Below are 16,206 nucleotides of genomic sequence, written 5' to 3' on the forward strand. Positions count from 1 at the left end.
GCCACCCCAGAGGAGCCCCACCAGATCCCCCAGTGCCACGGCAGTGCTGGGGGTGAGGAACCCTCTCCAGGGATGTCTGTACCCAAGGGATGCTCCCACCAGGACAGGCTCTCCACAACTGGCTACAGCTGTGGGGCCATAATCCAGTTTTTGCCTGAAAATACCTTCCTGTTCAGAAAAAAGGTCTTCATCAGCCCATGGATGTGGAAGCTCTCACCCTTCTGCAGCGCTGAGAAGGAGGAGGGGGCTGGAGGGTCTCCCTGCCAAGAGGGCAGGAGGAAAAGGAAGAAAGGGAGTGGGAGCAGATGGGAGATGACCACCCACCCACCCGGCTGCTGCTCCCCGGCCTCCAGGACTCCTGACCTAGTTATTGGCCATGGAGGCAAAGCGCAAAGCAGAGAGGGATGGGGGGAAGAGCCCAGGCTCAGATCTGCAGAAATCTGTGGGTGATGGCCAGGTTAACTCAGGGCACTTCCAGAACAGTCTGCGAGACAGAGCCTGGCTGCGAGCCACCACAGCTCAGCCCGCCGTCGGTCATGTCGAGCCGGCGACGAGGCGCGGAGACATTCCCAGATCTGGGAGAAGAAACCTTCTGACAAGAGACCTAAACTGCTGCACCCACGCAGCCGAGGGGAGACATGGGGGCTGCCATCCCCCCGGAGCACTTCCACTGTGGGCACTCGGGGCTGCCGAGCAGAGGCAGCACGAGGAGAGGAGCGGCGGCTGCGAGAGAAAACTGTAGAGCTCACATGAGAATTAATAAGCCACAAATTGGTAGCAGCAAGAGGAATTAATGCTGCGAAGAGGCTGCCAAGTGCCACGGGGAGAGAGAGGCGCTTCCTCGGATTTCCGCTCAGCTCCGAGCTGTGCCTCCCATCCCAGCAGCAAAATGGAGCCAGCCCTGGCCTTGCTTTATCCCAGCACCTTCGGAGGCAAAATTTCTGAGCATCCCTCGGGCTCTCTGGGGAGCACAGCGGTGTCCTGGATCCACCACAGCCTGCTCATGCCAAACCCAGGATCTGGAACACGCCAGCGTGTGCTCAGCGATGCCAGCAGCTGGATCGGGACCTATTTGGGCAGCAGCGAGCAGACCAGCTCTATTCCTGGCTCCTGACACGTGCAGGGCTCGGCAAGCAACTCGCAGCCTTGCCTGGCACACAGGAGCCAGCCCTAAAGTCACCACAAGACAAGCACCATGCCCAGGCATCTCTCCGTGCCGGGCAGGAGCAGCCGCACTGCCCTGTGTCCATCCGAGCGCCCAGCAGGACGTGCAGGGGAGCTGCTCCCCGTGCCCAGTGACCGGGACGCGTTCGGAGACCCAGAGGTGACACTCGGGAGCCCGCAGCTTCCCTCTCCTCCCCGGCAGCTCCAGCCCCGCGCGGTGCCGGCTGCGGGCGGCGGTGGCTGCAGCGGAGGTGGGAGCGATGATGACTCAGGAGATAATGAGGCAGATCAGAAGGAGGAGAGGAGCAGCGAGAGGACGCGGAGAGGAGGCAGCTGTGTCCTTCGGGCCCACACCCGCTCCCCCTGACGTGGCACCTCAGCTGCGGGGCAGGAACGCGCACCCCCGGCCCCCTGACTCACCCGGGGGGCACGGCAGCACCGGGGTGGGGCGGTTCCTTTAACCCCATCCCTCCTTCTGCCGGGAATGGAAGTTTCCAGGCAAGTAGGTGAGGGGGAAGTAGGGTTACACATGGGGAGCCACCAGGATGATGGCTCTGGAGTCCCTCCAGCCCTCCACCCACTGCCCACCGCTCAGGTTCTCACTGTGTGCCGCCCCACATGGAGGAGCCCCCTGGCTTTGAGCTTCCAACATTTCGTCCCGCCTCCTCCCAAAACTGCCAGTTCCCCAGCTCCTGATGGATAAACAGCGTCTCCTGGTTGGGGAAACTGAGGCAGGGAGGCACCAGACTCGCCCGAGGCTGCTGTTTCCAACCAAGCCAGCGAGGGAAGCCAGGAGTCCCGGCTCCTGTGCTCATTTTCATCCCAAGCTCATTTCTGAAGTCATTTTCCCTTTGTGCCAGTGGCTCCACAGGGTGGCCGATGTCACTGGATCACTCTTTGCTTGCCAGTCTGGGTGCCTTCATCCCCAGCCAGCACCAGACAAGGAACTTGTAGACCTGAGAGCCACCCCTGCCTCGCTGTGCATCCCCAGGGCACAGCACATCACCTTTCCCAGCCTCAGTTTCCCTTCCTAACCAAAACCTGGCACCGCTGGGGGCCTCAGTGTCCCCTCTGTCAGAGTTCAGCCTCGGGGACCTTCCCAGCAGAGCCAGACTGGGCCCCTCCATCTCTCAGCATCTTCCTTCCCCGGGAGCTGAGCCTTGGCAAGGGGAAGGAACTGCTTATGCAGAACAAATGGAATCAATCAAAACAAAAGGCAGCGGGCCTGATTCTATTTATTACCCAGCCAAGGGTGTCAAAAGCGTCTCCAGACATCCACAGAAATGCCATATGGAGAGGGGGAACCCAGCGAGGCCACCCCCGTGGGCAGGGACAGGCAGGACCAGCCAAGAGTAGTCATTAACCCTGCTCTGTCCTTCAGCTGGTCCTGGGGCACCTCCCAGCCCCTCCCAGCCCCACTGCTCGGCACCCTCAGCCTGCTCCTCGGGACTGCACCAGTCCCCAGGCACCCACTGCTTCGGGATGATGCCACGGAGCAGCCAGGGCACGTGGAGTGGGGGAGGATGAGGAGCAGGGCACTGACACCTGCCCAAAATAGCTGGCACTGGATGCAGCACCACCTCCACGGACACTTCAGGCACTCAGGATCCATGGTGGAGGATCCAGCAGCAGGATCCAGCCCACGCTGCCGAGCGAATGAAATCTGTGCCTGCTTTTCCAGGAATGTCACTCATGTTAACACACTCCCCGAGCTCCAGGTACCTTCTCACCTCTCTCTCGGCCTTCCCAGCTGCTGGGAAAGGTGAATCTGGAGGTACCTGTGTGCTGCTCTCCCAGCTGGGGCAGTGGCCACCCTCTGGCATTGGAGCAGAAGCTGGCAGAGGCAGGAAGCCCAGAGAGATGGTTTATTGACCACTGCTGGGGCTGCAGCGGGGCAGTGGCGTGTCACAGCCTGTGTGCCAGAGGGACAGCTGGCTCCTGGCACGTGTGACCACGAGGATCTGCAGGGGAAGGGGCCTTTGTGCCTGGGGACTACTGCAAAACACCAGAGCCCCTTGTTCTGGCTGGCTGGCACGGGCTGAGCCCAGCTCAGGGCTAACAGCACACCTGGGCACAGCTCCTGGGGCTGGCACCTCCAGGTGAGCCATGCTGGGCTGCAACCTGCCCTTCTCTCTGTCCCCAGCATGGGTGCTGGGCTGTGCCTCAGTTTCCCCTTGCTGCCAGGCATTGCCTACTCTCTTCCTGGAGCCTGTGCCATTTGCCAATCCTGGGAACTCTGATCACAGAAGAAGCAGAGGGCAAGCTCCTGGGTTCCAGCTCCGGGCTGTTCAGCCCATCCCGGCACTGGCAGCACCCGGGGCACAGCCGTGTGCTGTGCGCCATTCCCCAGGCAATGAGGAGACGCCAGCTGGGCTTCGTGCTTCCCGGAGAACAAACCCGGCCACGCAGCTCCCCTCGCCATCCCACTTGGCTGAAGCTGCCCGCTGCATCCCTCGGTCCCCGGTGCCCTCGGAAACGCCGTGGGGAGCCGGGCAGTGCTGGGGCAGGGTGGGACTCGCACCATGCTCAGCCGCAGCTCCGGGACGAGCATCCCGCGGGAGCGCGTCCCAGCGCCGGGGCGGCAGGAGGATGGTGCTGCTGATGACGATGATGATGATGATGATGCTCAGTGGGGGATGAAGCTCCCGCCGCGGCTGTAGGCTCCCTCTGGCGGCCCCGCCCCGCCCCGAGACGGGCAGGGTTGGCATCTCCCATCAGAGCTATTCCCAGCAGCAGCATTCCCAGCAGCAGCATCCCACCGACAGCATCCCGCAGCGGCTGCATCCCGCACCGACAGCATCCCGCACCGAGAACATTCCTCACTGAGAGCATCCCACACTGACAGCGTTCCTCACTGACAGCATCCCGCATCCCACACTGACAGCATCCCACACTGAGAGCATCCCTCACCGACAGCGTTCCTTACAGACAGCATCCTGCACCAGCTTCATCCCGCACCGACAGCATTCCCTTTTGCCAGCATCCCACACCGGCCACATCCCGCACCGGCAGCGTCCCCGGTCCCCCAGGTACCAGGTGCCCTCTGTGCTGCCCCGAGCCGGGAACATCCCCTGGCAGCACCCCCAGCCCATCTCCACCCAGCAGAGACACAGCTTAAGCCCATTTTAATTATATTTCAAAGAGAGGGTTAATGAAGGGGTTCGCACCTGAGCCCTTCCCAGCATCCTGAGGGATCTGGCACACCAATCAGGAGGGGCTCGCCCCCCCCCCCCCCCGCTCTGGGTTGGAAGGGACCTTTAAAGGTCATTTAGTCCCTGCAGCCTGTGTCAGTGTGTGCCCCTGGTATGGGCTGTGAACCCCCCACCACCCCGAGCACCAGGACAGCCCCTCCATTGCACCCCCACAGCTTTTATAGCCCTCAGAGTCACCCCCTCCCCTGCAGACACCCCCTGAACACCCAGCTCCCAATCCAGGTCCCTCCACCAGACTAAATCCAACAGCAGTCAGGGAAGGGGGGCAGGACGGGAGGGGAAGAGGCACTATTTGCTTTTTCCAATTTGATCTTATTAAAACTTCATTCAAAGAAATAGACTTTTCATCTCAAATCTCATGCAAGTTTCATAGCACTGCAGATGGCGGAGTGGGAAAACGCCCGTCACAGAGTTTAATAACAGCACCCAGCCCTTAAACTGCTTCCTCGCTGTGCCAAAACGTCCCCGCTGTGCACCCAGAGCGCACCCCACGCTGCCCAGCGTTTTCAGGACCATCCCCTCTCATCCTCTAATGGCTTTGCACGCGTTGTCGCCGGTTCAATCTGCAGCCCTCTCGCACGAATAAATCCCCCTGGATGTGCCAGATGCAGGCAGGAGCCCGCTGCCCCGCTGCCCGTCAGATCAGCGCGGCCAGGCCGTGTCCTGCTGTCACCCCTCGCCGCCCGCCGTGCCTCAGTTTCCCCGGAGCAGAGCTGACCACGCTCCGCGGGGAGCGGAGGCAGCGAGCCGTGCGCCAGCCGGAGCGGCGGCGGCGGCGGCGGCATCGCTCCCGCGGGACCCGGCTGCCAGCGCGATAGATGCCGCGGGTGCCTGGGTGCCTCGGATGTCCCCCGAGCACACAGGAGCCGCGTCCCCCCCTGCGGCTGCCTCTCGGGCCCCGTGGGAGCGGTGACTGAACAGCATCCCCGGTGCAGGCATTAGGAACCATCCATGCCGCCACGCTCCGCGCCGGCTCAGCATCCCGGGAGGCGCTCATTGAGCACGGCAGCAGCTGCCCTCGGCTCCCCGGGCGGGCACGGCGCTCACAGAGCCGGCTCGGAGCCTGCTCTGGAGCAGGGGAGCCTGTGCTGGCCTCCTCTTCGCGCTGCAGCAGCAGCCACAAGCGTCAGCAGGCAGCTGCAAAGCCTTTCTCGCCCTTTTCCCCGTGTGACGGGGAAGCCCTGGCTCTGAGCAGCTCGGAGAGGGGCCAGGATTCGGCTCCTGGCCGTGCCACACGCACAGCTGTGAATTCAGGGTCACCCACCACGAGCGGGCTCCATCACTCACATCCCGAGGGCTGCTCACACCGAGCCTGCCCACACGGAGCAGAGGGACCCGTGCTGGGCACCTGGAGCATCACCCGCTGTCAGCTGAGGGGCAAACTGCGGGAGATGCAGAGCTGGAGCTCCGCCGAGCCCATCCAGGCACCCTGTGGCCACAGGAAGGGCAAAGCCAGCTCCGGTTCTCCTCAGCCTGGCGGGTGATAACCGCGCACCCACAGACAGCATCCTCTGGGAGACGGCGGCGCACCCAGAGCCTTCTCCGGCAGCTCCCCGCACCGGCCCGAGCCTCCTGCCACAAGGGGGAACTCCTGGGCTGGAGAAATTCATCCCAGAGGTGCTGCACGGCTCTGCACCCCAGCCCTCCCAGGAGGGCTTTTCCCCAGGGAAGGATGCTCTGCCCTCGCTCAGCACAAAGGGTCAAGGACCCTTCGCTTGCCCCAAACCACCTGAGGGCACCTCCCGTCACCCTGCCCCGGGGGAGGGGTTGGGTTCGTGGGATTCCTGTCTCTGACCTCCTTTCTGCAGCTGATCCAATCCCAGGGATGAAGGCCAGGCAGGACACGGAGGGGGAGGGAGTTGAACTGAATGAAGGAGCGCAGCAGGGCAGCGCTTCTGAGACATCGCTGAGAGCACCACAAAAAAACCCTCACACATTCTGCGTGGGTGGCTGGGTCAAGCAAGGACAGCCTGGACACTCGTATGGTCACTGGGGAAGAAAGCCAACAGGACTTCCAGGAAAAATGTCACTGGTCTGGCTCTCACTGCTGTCCTGTCGCACCCACCCAGGTATGAGGGAGCAGGATTTGCATCCCAGCTGGAATTGCCACACTGTGGAGTGAGCCCAGCATCCTTCAGTGGGGCAGAGGTAAGACTGAGCACTGGTTCCACATCTGGCTGGTGCCATTCAGCTTTGTATTCCCACAGCCAGGGAACCACTGCTCTCTTGTGGGAATCCAGGGCTTCCCTCTGGCTGCCCTGGCAGGTCTGGGACCCTGGCAGGGGTCAGAACCCCCCTGGACAGAGCCCCCAGAGACACTGGCTGTGATCTCTGTCCATGGAAAAGAGTTTTCAATCTTACAGGATGAATTACCAGCTCTGAGTGTTTGATATCAGTAATAATTAAGTGTGGCACGGGTGCAAAAGTAAAATTTTAGGATTCTAGATAAGGGGTCCAAAGGGGACAAGATGGAGGAAATTGGGTGTGCCTTGTCCTTTTTCTCCTTCTTCATGCCCTCCATGTCTCACTGTGGTGTTGGCATTTTTCTGTTGGTTCAGGCTGGGGACACACTGTCCAACGTAGGTGACAGATATTGGCACGTTCTTGTCAATCCAGCCCAGGGAGTTTCTGGTATTTAATGTTTGTCACATCCCACTGAGGGCAGAGCCCCACACGCTGCCCTGCAGGACAGAGCTGGGCAGGGCAGCAGAACATGTGAGAGATAAACAGAATAAACAACCTGGAAACCAGCACAGACCAATTCTGGCTTCTGCTTTGGCAGGGGGTGACAGACAGAGACTTCCTACAATCTCGGGATCATCAATACCTCAGATTCTGACACTTTCCCACATGGACATTTGCCTTCCCCTCCACCTCCTCGAAGGCTCCAACCCCCCCAGCCAGCAGCAGAGGTGTTTGGCTTGGCCGTGTGGCTCTCCAAACAGCAGGGTGGTTCCAAGATAAAATTTCCTGTGGTGCTGCTCACTCAGAGCTCTCGGGAGTGTCTGTTTGGGGGAAGTGTCGGATAAACTCCAGGCTGGGTGGGATCCAGCACTGAGCAGAGCCCATGGGGGGGCTGAGCCCGTTGTCTGAGCCCCAGCCCCACCTGTGGGACATGCAGGAGTATCGATGACATCAGAGACAGGCACACCTGGAAAGGAGCTGCAATGCTGCATCACGTGAAGAAGCAGCACCAAGAGGGGAAGAGAGGCAAATGAAGGTGATGAGAGCTGCAGTGGGGTTGGGAACTCTATCAAAAACTTTAGGGTGACAAGATCTTCCCATAGATCTCCCTAGCTTCAATCTGCACAGGGACACATTCAGGAGAAAGGAAAACTTCCCTGGCAGATAAATGTATTGAGAAGAGGGTGGGGGATGCTGAGGAATTTGTCTGCCCCCAAGATGGAATACCAGGAGAAAGAGACAAAACACAGAGAGGGGAAGAGAGATGCCAGGAGGATGGAACAGAAAGGCATGGGCCAGCAGGATTAGCAATGATAAACTTGCAGCTAAACTGGGCTTATGTCAGCCTGTATTACCCGGGAGTGACAGCAATGATGGGCTTGCTCATCTGCCATTTATAAGTGGCAAATTCTCCCTCCATCCTCTTTACTATGAATTAGCTGGCATATGTCTAATCGTCTTTGCAAGCGCCACTCGACTGGCAGAGATTAAGGCCCTGCTCCTCCTCCAAACCCAGCACTCCATGACCAGGCAGCAGGACTCTGCTTCCACCAGGCTGCCCCGGCAGGGACCAAGCATGGCACTGAGTGGCACAAAGCAATTCCCCCTGCCTCACAGCCCTCCAGACACACAAAGCCCTAAAGCAGCCAGGCCCAGACCAAGAAATCCCCGTTCCTCCAAGGGAGCCTGAGCAGCTCTCCTCATGAGACAAGCCCTCCTCTGTGACTGCTCAGACCCAAAGGTGCGGCGTGCCATCACCTGGATAAGCCATCAGGTAGTTGGGACAGGGAAATAAGCACCAAGAGGGACTCCAGAGACCAACAAGTGTATAATTTTTGTTTTTTTTTTAAACTAGCACTAAATCCTCGACTCCTTTCCAAGCAACCGCTGCACTTGAGCACATTGCAGAACCCGACCGGTTTCCATCAAAGCCACGAAAACCAGCTTTAGCTAGGGATTCACATGGAGGAGAGCTGGAATGGTGAAACCCAAGGCACTTATTAATGAAGCAGTGCAAGAGGTGAGTTCATGCGTGGGGGTGTTTGCATGGCCAGCTGCCTGCCCTGGCGTGTGTTGTTTGGCCAGCAAGGTGCTGCTTGGGTGGTGGGAGACCCTTGGCTGACACTGGGCTGTAAGTCAGGCATGTCAAAACAACCTTGGAGGGCTTGGAAAATCCAGCTCGCACACAAGGCTGCTCCAGCCCTGCAGCAGGAGCCCTCGGAGCTAGGGTAAACAGGGACTCAGGAAGGGAAGTCTCGGGGGTCTGGTGGTCAAGATGACCCCGAGATTATAAAAAGTCCTTTCATCCCAGCCCACGTGGCCAAAGAAGGAGCTGGAGTGCATAGGGTTGGCTTTTCAAGGTTGTTTATTTTTTCTTATCTATAACACGCTTTCCCAAGGAGCTGCAGTCTGTCCAGCAGGTCAGTTTGTGACAGACTCCCACCACCTTGGGCTGGTGTTAACATTTTATACTAAAAACTACGTGTGCCATGTTTACAATAACATGCCAATATCGATAATTTATGTTGGTCAGTGTGTCTCTACCTTAAACCAACAGAAAAGTGTCACCGTCACACCAAGATGTGGAGGGCAAGAAGAAGGAGAAGAAGGTCAGGACATGCCCAAATCCTTCCATCTTGTCCCCTTGAACCCCTTATCTTAAAACCCCCAAATTCTACTTTTTCACCCTGTGTTAACTACCACACTGCTCAAACCCTTGTGGCTTGTAATTCCTCACACAAAGTTGGCAGGTTTTTCCATGGGCTAAAATGGCAGCCAGAGGTGTTTGTGACTTTGTGCCAGGGTCTCTGAGCCCCTGCCAGGGTCTGGGCCAGCCAGGGCAGCCAGAGGGATGAGCTGGGCTCCCACAGGAAGGAGCACAGGGGATCACAGGGGGATGGGTCTGCAGGGAGCCAGCGAGGGGCACGGCCAAAGGAGGCTGCTCTCACCTGCACAGGCTGGATCTGAAGAGCCTCCTGCCATGGTGCTGAGGAAGCAGAGCAGCTCCTTCTGCCCCCGGGCATGAGCAGCCTGAGACCAGGACTTTGGGAGCCCTGAGTTTTGCAGAACATCCTCACTCTCCTGAAGCAAATGTTTTTCCCTCTCTGTTCCTCATTGTCTTTCAAGAACAGAGATAAATTCGACAGAGCCTTACCTCTAACAGTTATTAGCCTGTGCACCAGAGTCTGCATGGGACCAGGAGAGAGAGGAAACCTCCCCTTCCCACTGACAGTCCCACACCCCAGCAGAGGAAAGGGAGTTGTATCCACCTTTTCCAGGCAGCCCCAGCCTGGGAAGCAGGGCTTGCTGTTCCCAGTGCTGAACCTGAGCTGGGTCAGCAGCCCGAGCACCCACCCTGCGCTGCCGAGCTGGTGCCACCCCTTGGCAAGGGCACGGCCAGTGCGACGTGCAGTGACCAGCTGGCCTGGGTTTGCTGGGGGCTGTGGCAGGGCAGCGAGGCCTTGGCTGTGAGCAGGAGATGTGCAGCACGCCACAGGCTGCCCTGGGCACGCCAGATGCTGTGTGCTGGGCAGGAGAGCAAAGCCCTGCTCACACCAGCCACACACCGCCGCGCTGGGGAACCTCAGCTGGGCAGGTTCGGGCTCTGGAGGGTGCTGGAGGCAGCACTGCTCGGTGCTGGGAGGACAAGGAGACAAGGTCCTGCTTGGGGACACCTCTCATTATATCACTGTCTTCTCCGTGCCTGCACCAGCACAGGCTGAAGGAGCTCGGCTCGGGGTGTCCCCGGGGATGTGGCTGCTCCAGGAATGAGCGTGCAGCTTGGAGGCAGCTGCAGGGAGCTCTGAGCAGGCACCGTGCCGTGCTGCAGGACCAGAGGCAGCTGTGGCCCTGTCCCCGGGCTCCTCTGTGTAGCTGTCACCCCGGCACACTGCTGCCAGCAGCCCTGAGCAGTGCAGGCACTCCCCAGTCCCGAGCTCTGCTCTGCACCCTGTTTATTCAGCTTTCCAAGCACGGCCAGCCCCCAGCGCTCACTGCCTGCCCTGCTGACCGCAGACGTGAGAGCCCTTGAGCACAAAATATCCCGAGAATACTGCCTCTAATTAGAGGGTAGAGTTAAAAATACCCATGGTCCATAAAGAGAGGGAGGCAGACAGGGAAAAGGCACATGCCAGTGTGACTGACGCCCCGGGAGGGAGACGAGATTAGGAGCCACTCAGCCTCACACATACAAACGATTCAAAATAGATCAGCATATGCCTGAGCAATGAACTAGGGGGAAATGATGGGACTGGTGTAGGAGTGGGGTCATGGTCTGAGACATCAGGGAATCAACAGCTTGTCTAGACTTCAGCAGACAAAAAAAGAGATGCTGTCTTCAGCTAAGGAGTGAGAGGCACTGTAGCCATCCGTAAAAGGCTGCCCGAGCAGCAGGAGGGGTGTGAAAAAGGGATGGACACAGGCCATCATCACAGGCTGCATCTCTCCCCAGAGCTGCTGGGAACGATCTGGGGTAAATGGCTCCAGAGATCAGGAGTGATGTGCACAAACAGGTACCTGCAGAGCCTAAAGTGACCCTAAGAAACCTCCGGGACAAGGCAGGACTTGGTTTCCAAACCCCCTACCCAGCCAGACTGAGAGGTGCTGTCCCACCAAGGGGAACCAGGCCTGCTGTGGATAGACTTAGAAAGAAAGCTTTAAAATAACAAAAAGAAGGCTGGCTAATTAAATAAAATGTAAGCCTGTTTATTACAGAACAAACAACTGGAAGCAAAACCTCTGGCTAGTCCGGGGACTGTTTCAACAACTTAGCACATCAATAATTGTAACCTAGGGGTGCTTCAGGGAAACCAGCTTGGAGGAAAGACACGGGTGTCAGACACCCAGGCCTTTTGCAGTCTCTCTTTAATCAGCTGATTGGAGCACCCAGCATCCATGACAGGCCCATTTTCTAGTCTCTGGGCTTGTAACTTGGGACATGCTGGACCAGTCCTTTTGCCATTCTTGCTGTTCATTTTTTGTTCTCCTCCAATCTTGGCTCGAGTTCTGGCCCTGCCTCATGAAGTAATGTATTCTGGAACTTTTTCTGTCCTTTTATGAAGATTGCCACCCCATCTCCTCCCTGGTTCCACCCACCCTCGCACATGTACAACCACACTTGGCTGTTAATTTAACTATTCCCACATTTTTACCTGTATCTATATCATTAAATACTAATTGCAACTTGTTACTTATACGTACTACACCCAAGCTTAATCACAATTTCATTGCTTGTATTAACAACATTTAACTTGCATACATTTTTAACTACCTTCCCCAAAAGTTTAAATTTTGTTTTTGTTCAGTCAAGGCTGGGATACAGCTCCTGCTCATCCCAGTGCAGCTCCAGGGAGACTTTTCCTCTCTGGTGGCCATTCTGTCACCAGCTACACACATCACCCGTGACCTTCCATCTGCCACATGCAAAGGTGGCTCTAGAGACACTTCCGACCATCCAACAAAATCACAGGGGGTATTTTCCTCCTGAGAAAACACAGTGTCACAGAATCTTCCTTTTTTGTGTAAAGTTTTCTCTTTAACAGAACAAATTCCCCCCAGTGCTGCTGCTCCCCGCTCTGAGAGCAGCCAAACCCTCTCTCTGGTGGAGCAGTCTGCCAGGACCTCCCTCATCCCGGGCCAGCAGAGGCCACAATCACAGCATCAAATGATGCTGCCACAGTCACAGCATCAAAGTCAGAGAGGTCTGGAGCGAAGCTGCTGCCGGGGAAGGTGCAGATGGGCAGCCCCGAGGTCTCACACAGGCTGCTCCACACAGCAGACATGGCACAGCTCGCTGGCAGAGCCCTGGGAGCCCCGGTGCCTGGGATAATCACATTCCTGCCTGCCACGTGCACTGCTACTGAAAAGCCATCGTGACAGGCACAGCCTGTTATTACAGGTTTGAGCAGCTTCTTCCCAGCAGGGCTTGAAACTCAGTTTGGGCCTCCAGGCACTGCAAGCATCAAAAGGATCCATTTTCTCTGAGTCGCCCTCAGATCCCGAACACCTGATGTACCATACGCTCCATACAACCTTCAGAAATCCCTAAGGGTTTTTTTTACCCCGTTTAGTCCTTGGTCACTTCCTTCTGTTCTTACAAGAGCTAGGAGTGAGGCTCCACTGCCTTATCCTGCACTTTGTTCTCCCCACACAGGCTGTCCTGGAGCTTGGGAAGGCTCCCTGGCAGGACCTGTGCTCCCTTCCTATCATCCTGCAGATCCCTCTTCTTCTTTGGAGCATGGATTAGAAAACCCATCAGAGAACAAGGAAATCATAGGAAGAGGTCCCTCATTCCTGAATACATCCCTGTGCCACACAGGGCTGCCCTCAGCACGAATTTTATTCTAGTTACTTGTTTGAACATTAAATAAGGAAAAGGCAGCTCCATGTGTGTGTGATAATCAGTGTTTTCCACAGCAGTGCTTTGCCATCCCAGGCTGATGGGTGCTACAATTCCTGTATAATATTTATTGTGACTCCTTGAGCTTGTTGAGTTTCTCGTTTCAAAGGGCTCCTCGGAGGCGATGGCAGCTGAAAAGGCAGGACCTGGCTGCAGTGAGACCACGGGGGCAGCACAAAGAGAGGAGCTGGCACAGCCTGAGACAAGCAATTGGCACATGCCTCTGGCGCAGAAGGGATTTCTGAGATGATGCCTGAGGTTTCATGCCCTGGTGTTATCCATGAAGGTGATATCTGCTCTGCCAATTGACTCCAAACCCAGCCTCTGCCTGCACTGATTATTCACAAACACTCTCAGGGCTGAGCTCCAGCAGTCTGGAGAGGGGAATCAAGGCTTAGGAGAGCGGATCCAGCTCCCCCTCGAGTGGCCCAGATGGCCTGGGGGAGCCAACACACCTCAGCACAGTCCTCCTGTGGCTGTCCAGCATGGCTCATCCCCAGTCAGAGCAGCACAGAATGGTTTGGGTAGGAAGGCACCTCAAAAGTCATCCAGTTCCACCCCCTGCCACAAGCAGGGACACCTTCCACCAGACCAGGGTGCTCCAAGCACCATCCAAACTGAAATAATTTTCTTTCTTTTTTTCTTCCGGAAGTGCAGCTGGAGACCTCCCATCCTTCTTTGTCTCTTCTGTCTCATCTCCTCTCTGCCCTGATCAAGCTGCTGCTGGAAGCTAAAGAGGATCCTGACACTTCAGTGATTGCACTTTATCGCTGATTATATTCGCTGTCATCACATTTTACTTCTCCTGTCAGAGCAGCCCAAATGGACTGTGTTAAAATGATTCCTTACTCGACAGGGACCCAGCCCAAAGACTGCCAGAGTCAGGTTTGAAGCCATACAGCCTTATTAGGCAATTCCCTCCCCTTCATCCTCAGGGAAATGTCCCATCTGGCCATCAGAATTGATGAGACTCCCTGTATTAATTTCACCGGGCTCAGATCAGCCCTTTAAATCTACTCATTAGCATCTCGACTTGGATCTGCTACGTTATCAGGTTAAATACATTTTTACATCCCTTAACTTCTGCCAGCTCTGCCGAGCTGGTTTACAGAGCAGAGGAGAGCTCTGGCTTTCTTTCCAGCTGCTTGATCTTCAGCTTCTTAATTACATCCTCATCAGACTCTGCTGGCAGTGACGCAAGAGCCAGCATGAACACAGAACTCACTCTATTCGGGGCTAATGTCCCACGCTGATAATTTCTGTTGCTTTCTGTTAATCAAAGAAAAAGATCCTGGGGCACTTTTGAGGACCACACAGCAGCTCGAGATGCTCTCTGTGCAAAGGCATTTTTCAGGGCAAAAATCACTAAATCAAACATTGGGCTGTGTCAGAAAGGATTTGGTCCAGCACGAGGGCTGGGGGAAGGTGTCCCTGCCCATGGGGGTTGGAACTAAATGATTTTTAAGAGCCCTCCCAACCCAAATCAGTCTGTGATTCTATAGCTCAGCAAGTTCCTCAAGAGCAGCATTCTCTGCCCAGATGCTTGTTTATGTTTCTTGCTTACTTTAAGCTGTTGAAAGTTTATAGTGAAATTCAAAGACCAATGCGAGTTGGCTTTTTAGGGCAAATTCTCAGCGAAATCTCCTTTTAGGGGACCTTGTTAAATACAAGGGGGAAACACTTTGGAGCAAAACTTGGATGAGTTTTGTAACCACAGTGTTGCTAAAATCCTGGCTCAAAAACATTAAAGTCCTCCCGGTGCTTTACTCGGGGTGAGTTTCCTTCTCTCCACAGAGCTTAACCAGCGGTTGGGACCAGCCCCTCTCAGCACCACGAGTGGGAGCATCCCTCTCCCACTGCCGGGACCATCCTCTCTCACCACCCACGAGCATCCCAGTGCCGGGACCACCCTCTGTCCCCATTCACGGGGGTCCCACTGCCGGGACCATCCCCTCTTCATTCACGGGGGTCCCCCTGCCAGGATCTTCCTCTCTTCCCCGCCGCGGGGGTCCCAGTGCCGGGACCATCCCCTCTCCCCATTCACAGGGTCCCAGTGCCGGGACCATCCCCTCTCCCCATCCGCGGGGGTCTCACTGCCGGGACCATCCTCTCTCACCACCCACGAGCATCCCAGTGCCGGGACCACCCTCTGTCCCCATTCACGGGGGTCCCAGTGCCGGGACCACCCTCTGTCCCCATTCACGGGGGTCCCAGTGCCGGGACCATCCCCTCTTCATTCACGGAGGTCCCCCTGCCGGGACCATCCCCTCTCCCCATCCACGGGGGTCCCAGTGCCAGGACCATCCCCTCTTCATTCACGTGGGTCCCAGTGCCAGGACCATCCCCTCTCCCCATTCACAGGGTCCCAGTGCCAGGACCATCCCCTTTCCCCATCCACGGGGGTCCCAGTGCCAGGACCATCCTCTCTCCCCATTCACGGGGGTCCCCCTGCCGGGACCATCCCCTCTCCCCATCCACGGGGGTCGCACTGTCGGGACCATCCCCTCTCCCCATTCACGGGGGTCCCAGTGCCAGGACCATCCCCTCTCCCCATCCACGGGGGTCCCAGTGCCGGGACCATCCCCTCTCCCCATTCACGGGGGTCCCAGTGCCGGGGCCATCCCCTCTCCCCATTCACGGGGGTCCCAGTGCCGGGACCATCCCCTCTTCATTCACGGGGGTCCCAGTGCCGGGACCATCCCCTCTTCATTCACGGGGGTCCTAGTGCCGGGACCATCCCCTCTTCCCATCCACGGGGGTCCCAGTGCCGGGACCATCCCCTCTTCATTCACGGGGGTCCCAGTGGTGGGACCATCCCCTCTCCCCATCCACGGGGGTCCCAGTGTCGGGACCATCCCTTTTTCCAGGCGGCGGGCCCGGGGCGCGCCCTGCCCGGGGGTGCGGTGCGCGCCCCCTCCCCTCCCGTGCCGTGCCGTGCCGGGCCGTGCCGGGCCCGCCCCCCGGAGCCCCGCGGAGCCGGGCCCGGGCTGGCGGCACCCCCGCCCCCGGGCCGCGCCGCCCGGGCAGTGCGCAGGCTCGGCCGGGCCCCGCACACCCATCATGGCGCTGCGGCGGCCGGAGCTGCTCGGGCTCCTGCTCCTGCCCCTGCTCGGTGAGTACCGGCCGGCAGCGCCCCGGCACCGCGATGCGCTGACCCCGTCCCGATCCCGCAGTCCGGGAGCGAGGAGGGATGCGGTGTCCCTGTCCCGATCCCGCAGTCAGGGAGAGGAGGGATGCGGTGTCCCTGTC

General features: G+C 57.9%; 1 protein-coding gene and 1 long non-coding RNA gene across 2 annotated transcripts in view; both read left to right on the forward strand.

Moving 5' to 3' along the window:
* Nucleotides 1-5,809: 5,809 nt before the first annotated feature.
* On the forward strand, nucleotides 5,810-14,834 carry LOC146765461 (uncharacterized). The gene is made up of 3 exons (XR_014949986.1): nucleotides 5,810-6,524; nucleotides 8,416-8,580; nucleotides 13,610-14,834. It is a non-coding gene; the product is annotated as an uncharacterized LOC146765461 (long non-coding RNA).
* Nucleotides 14,835-16,008: 1,174 nt separating this feature from the next.
* Nucleotides 16,009-16,206, forward strand: part of JAM3 (junctional adhesion molecule 3) — a 31,864-nt gene continuing 31,666 nt past the window's right edge. The window contains exon 1 of the mRNA XM_021525811.4: nucleotides 16,009-16,069. Coding sequence (XP_021381486.2) covers nucleotides 16,018-16,069 — 52 coding nt within the window. The 5' untranslated portion in view covers nucleotides 16,009-16,017. The remainder of the gene's footprint in view (nucleotides 16,070-16,206) is intronic.

Source organism: Lonchura striata, chromosome 24 (assembly GCF_050655825.1).
Source record: "Lonchura striata isolate lonStrDom1 chromosome 24, ASM5065582v1, whole genome shotgun sequence".
Taxonomy (NCBI): Eukaryota; Metazoa; Chordata; class Aves; order Passeriformes; family Estrildidae; genus Lonchura; species Lonchura striata.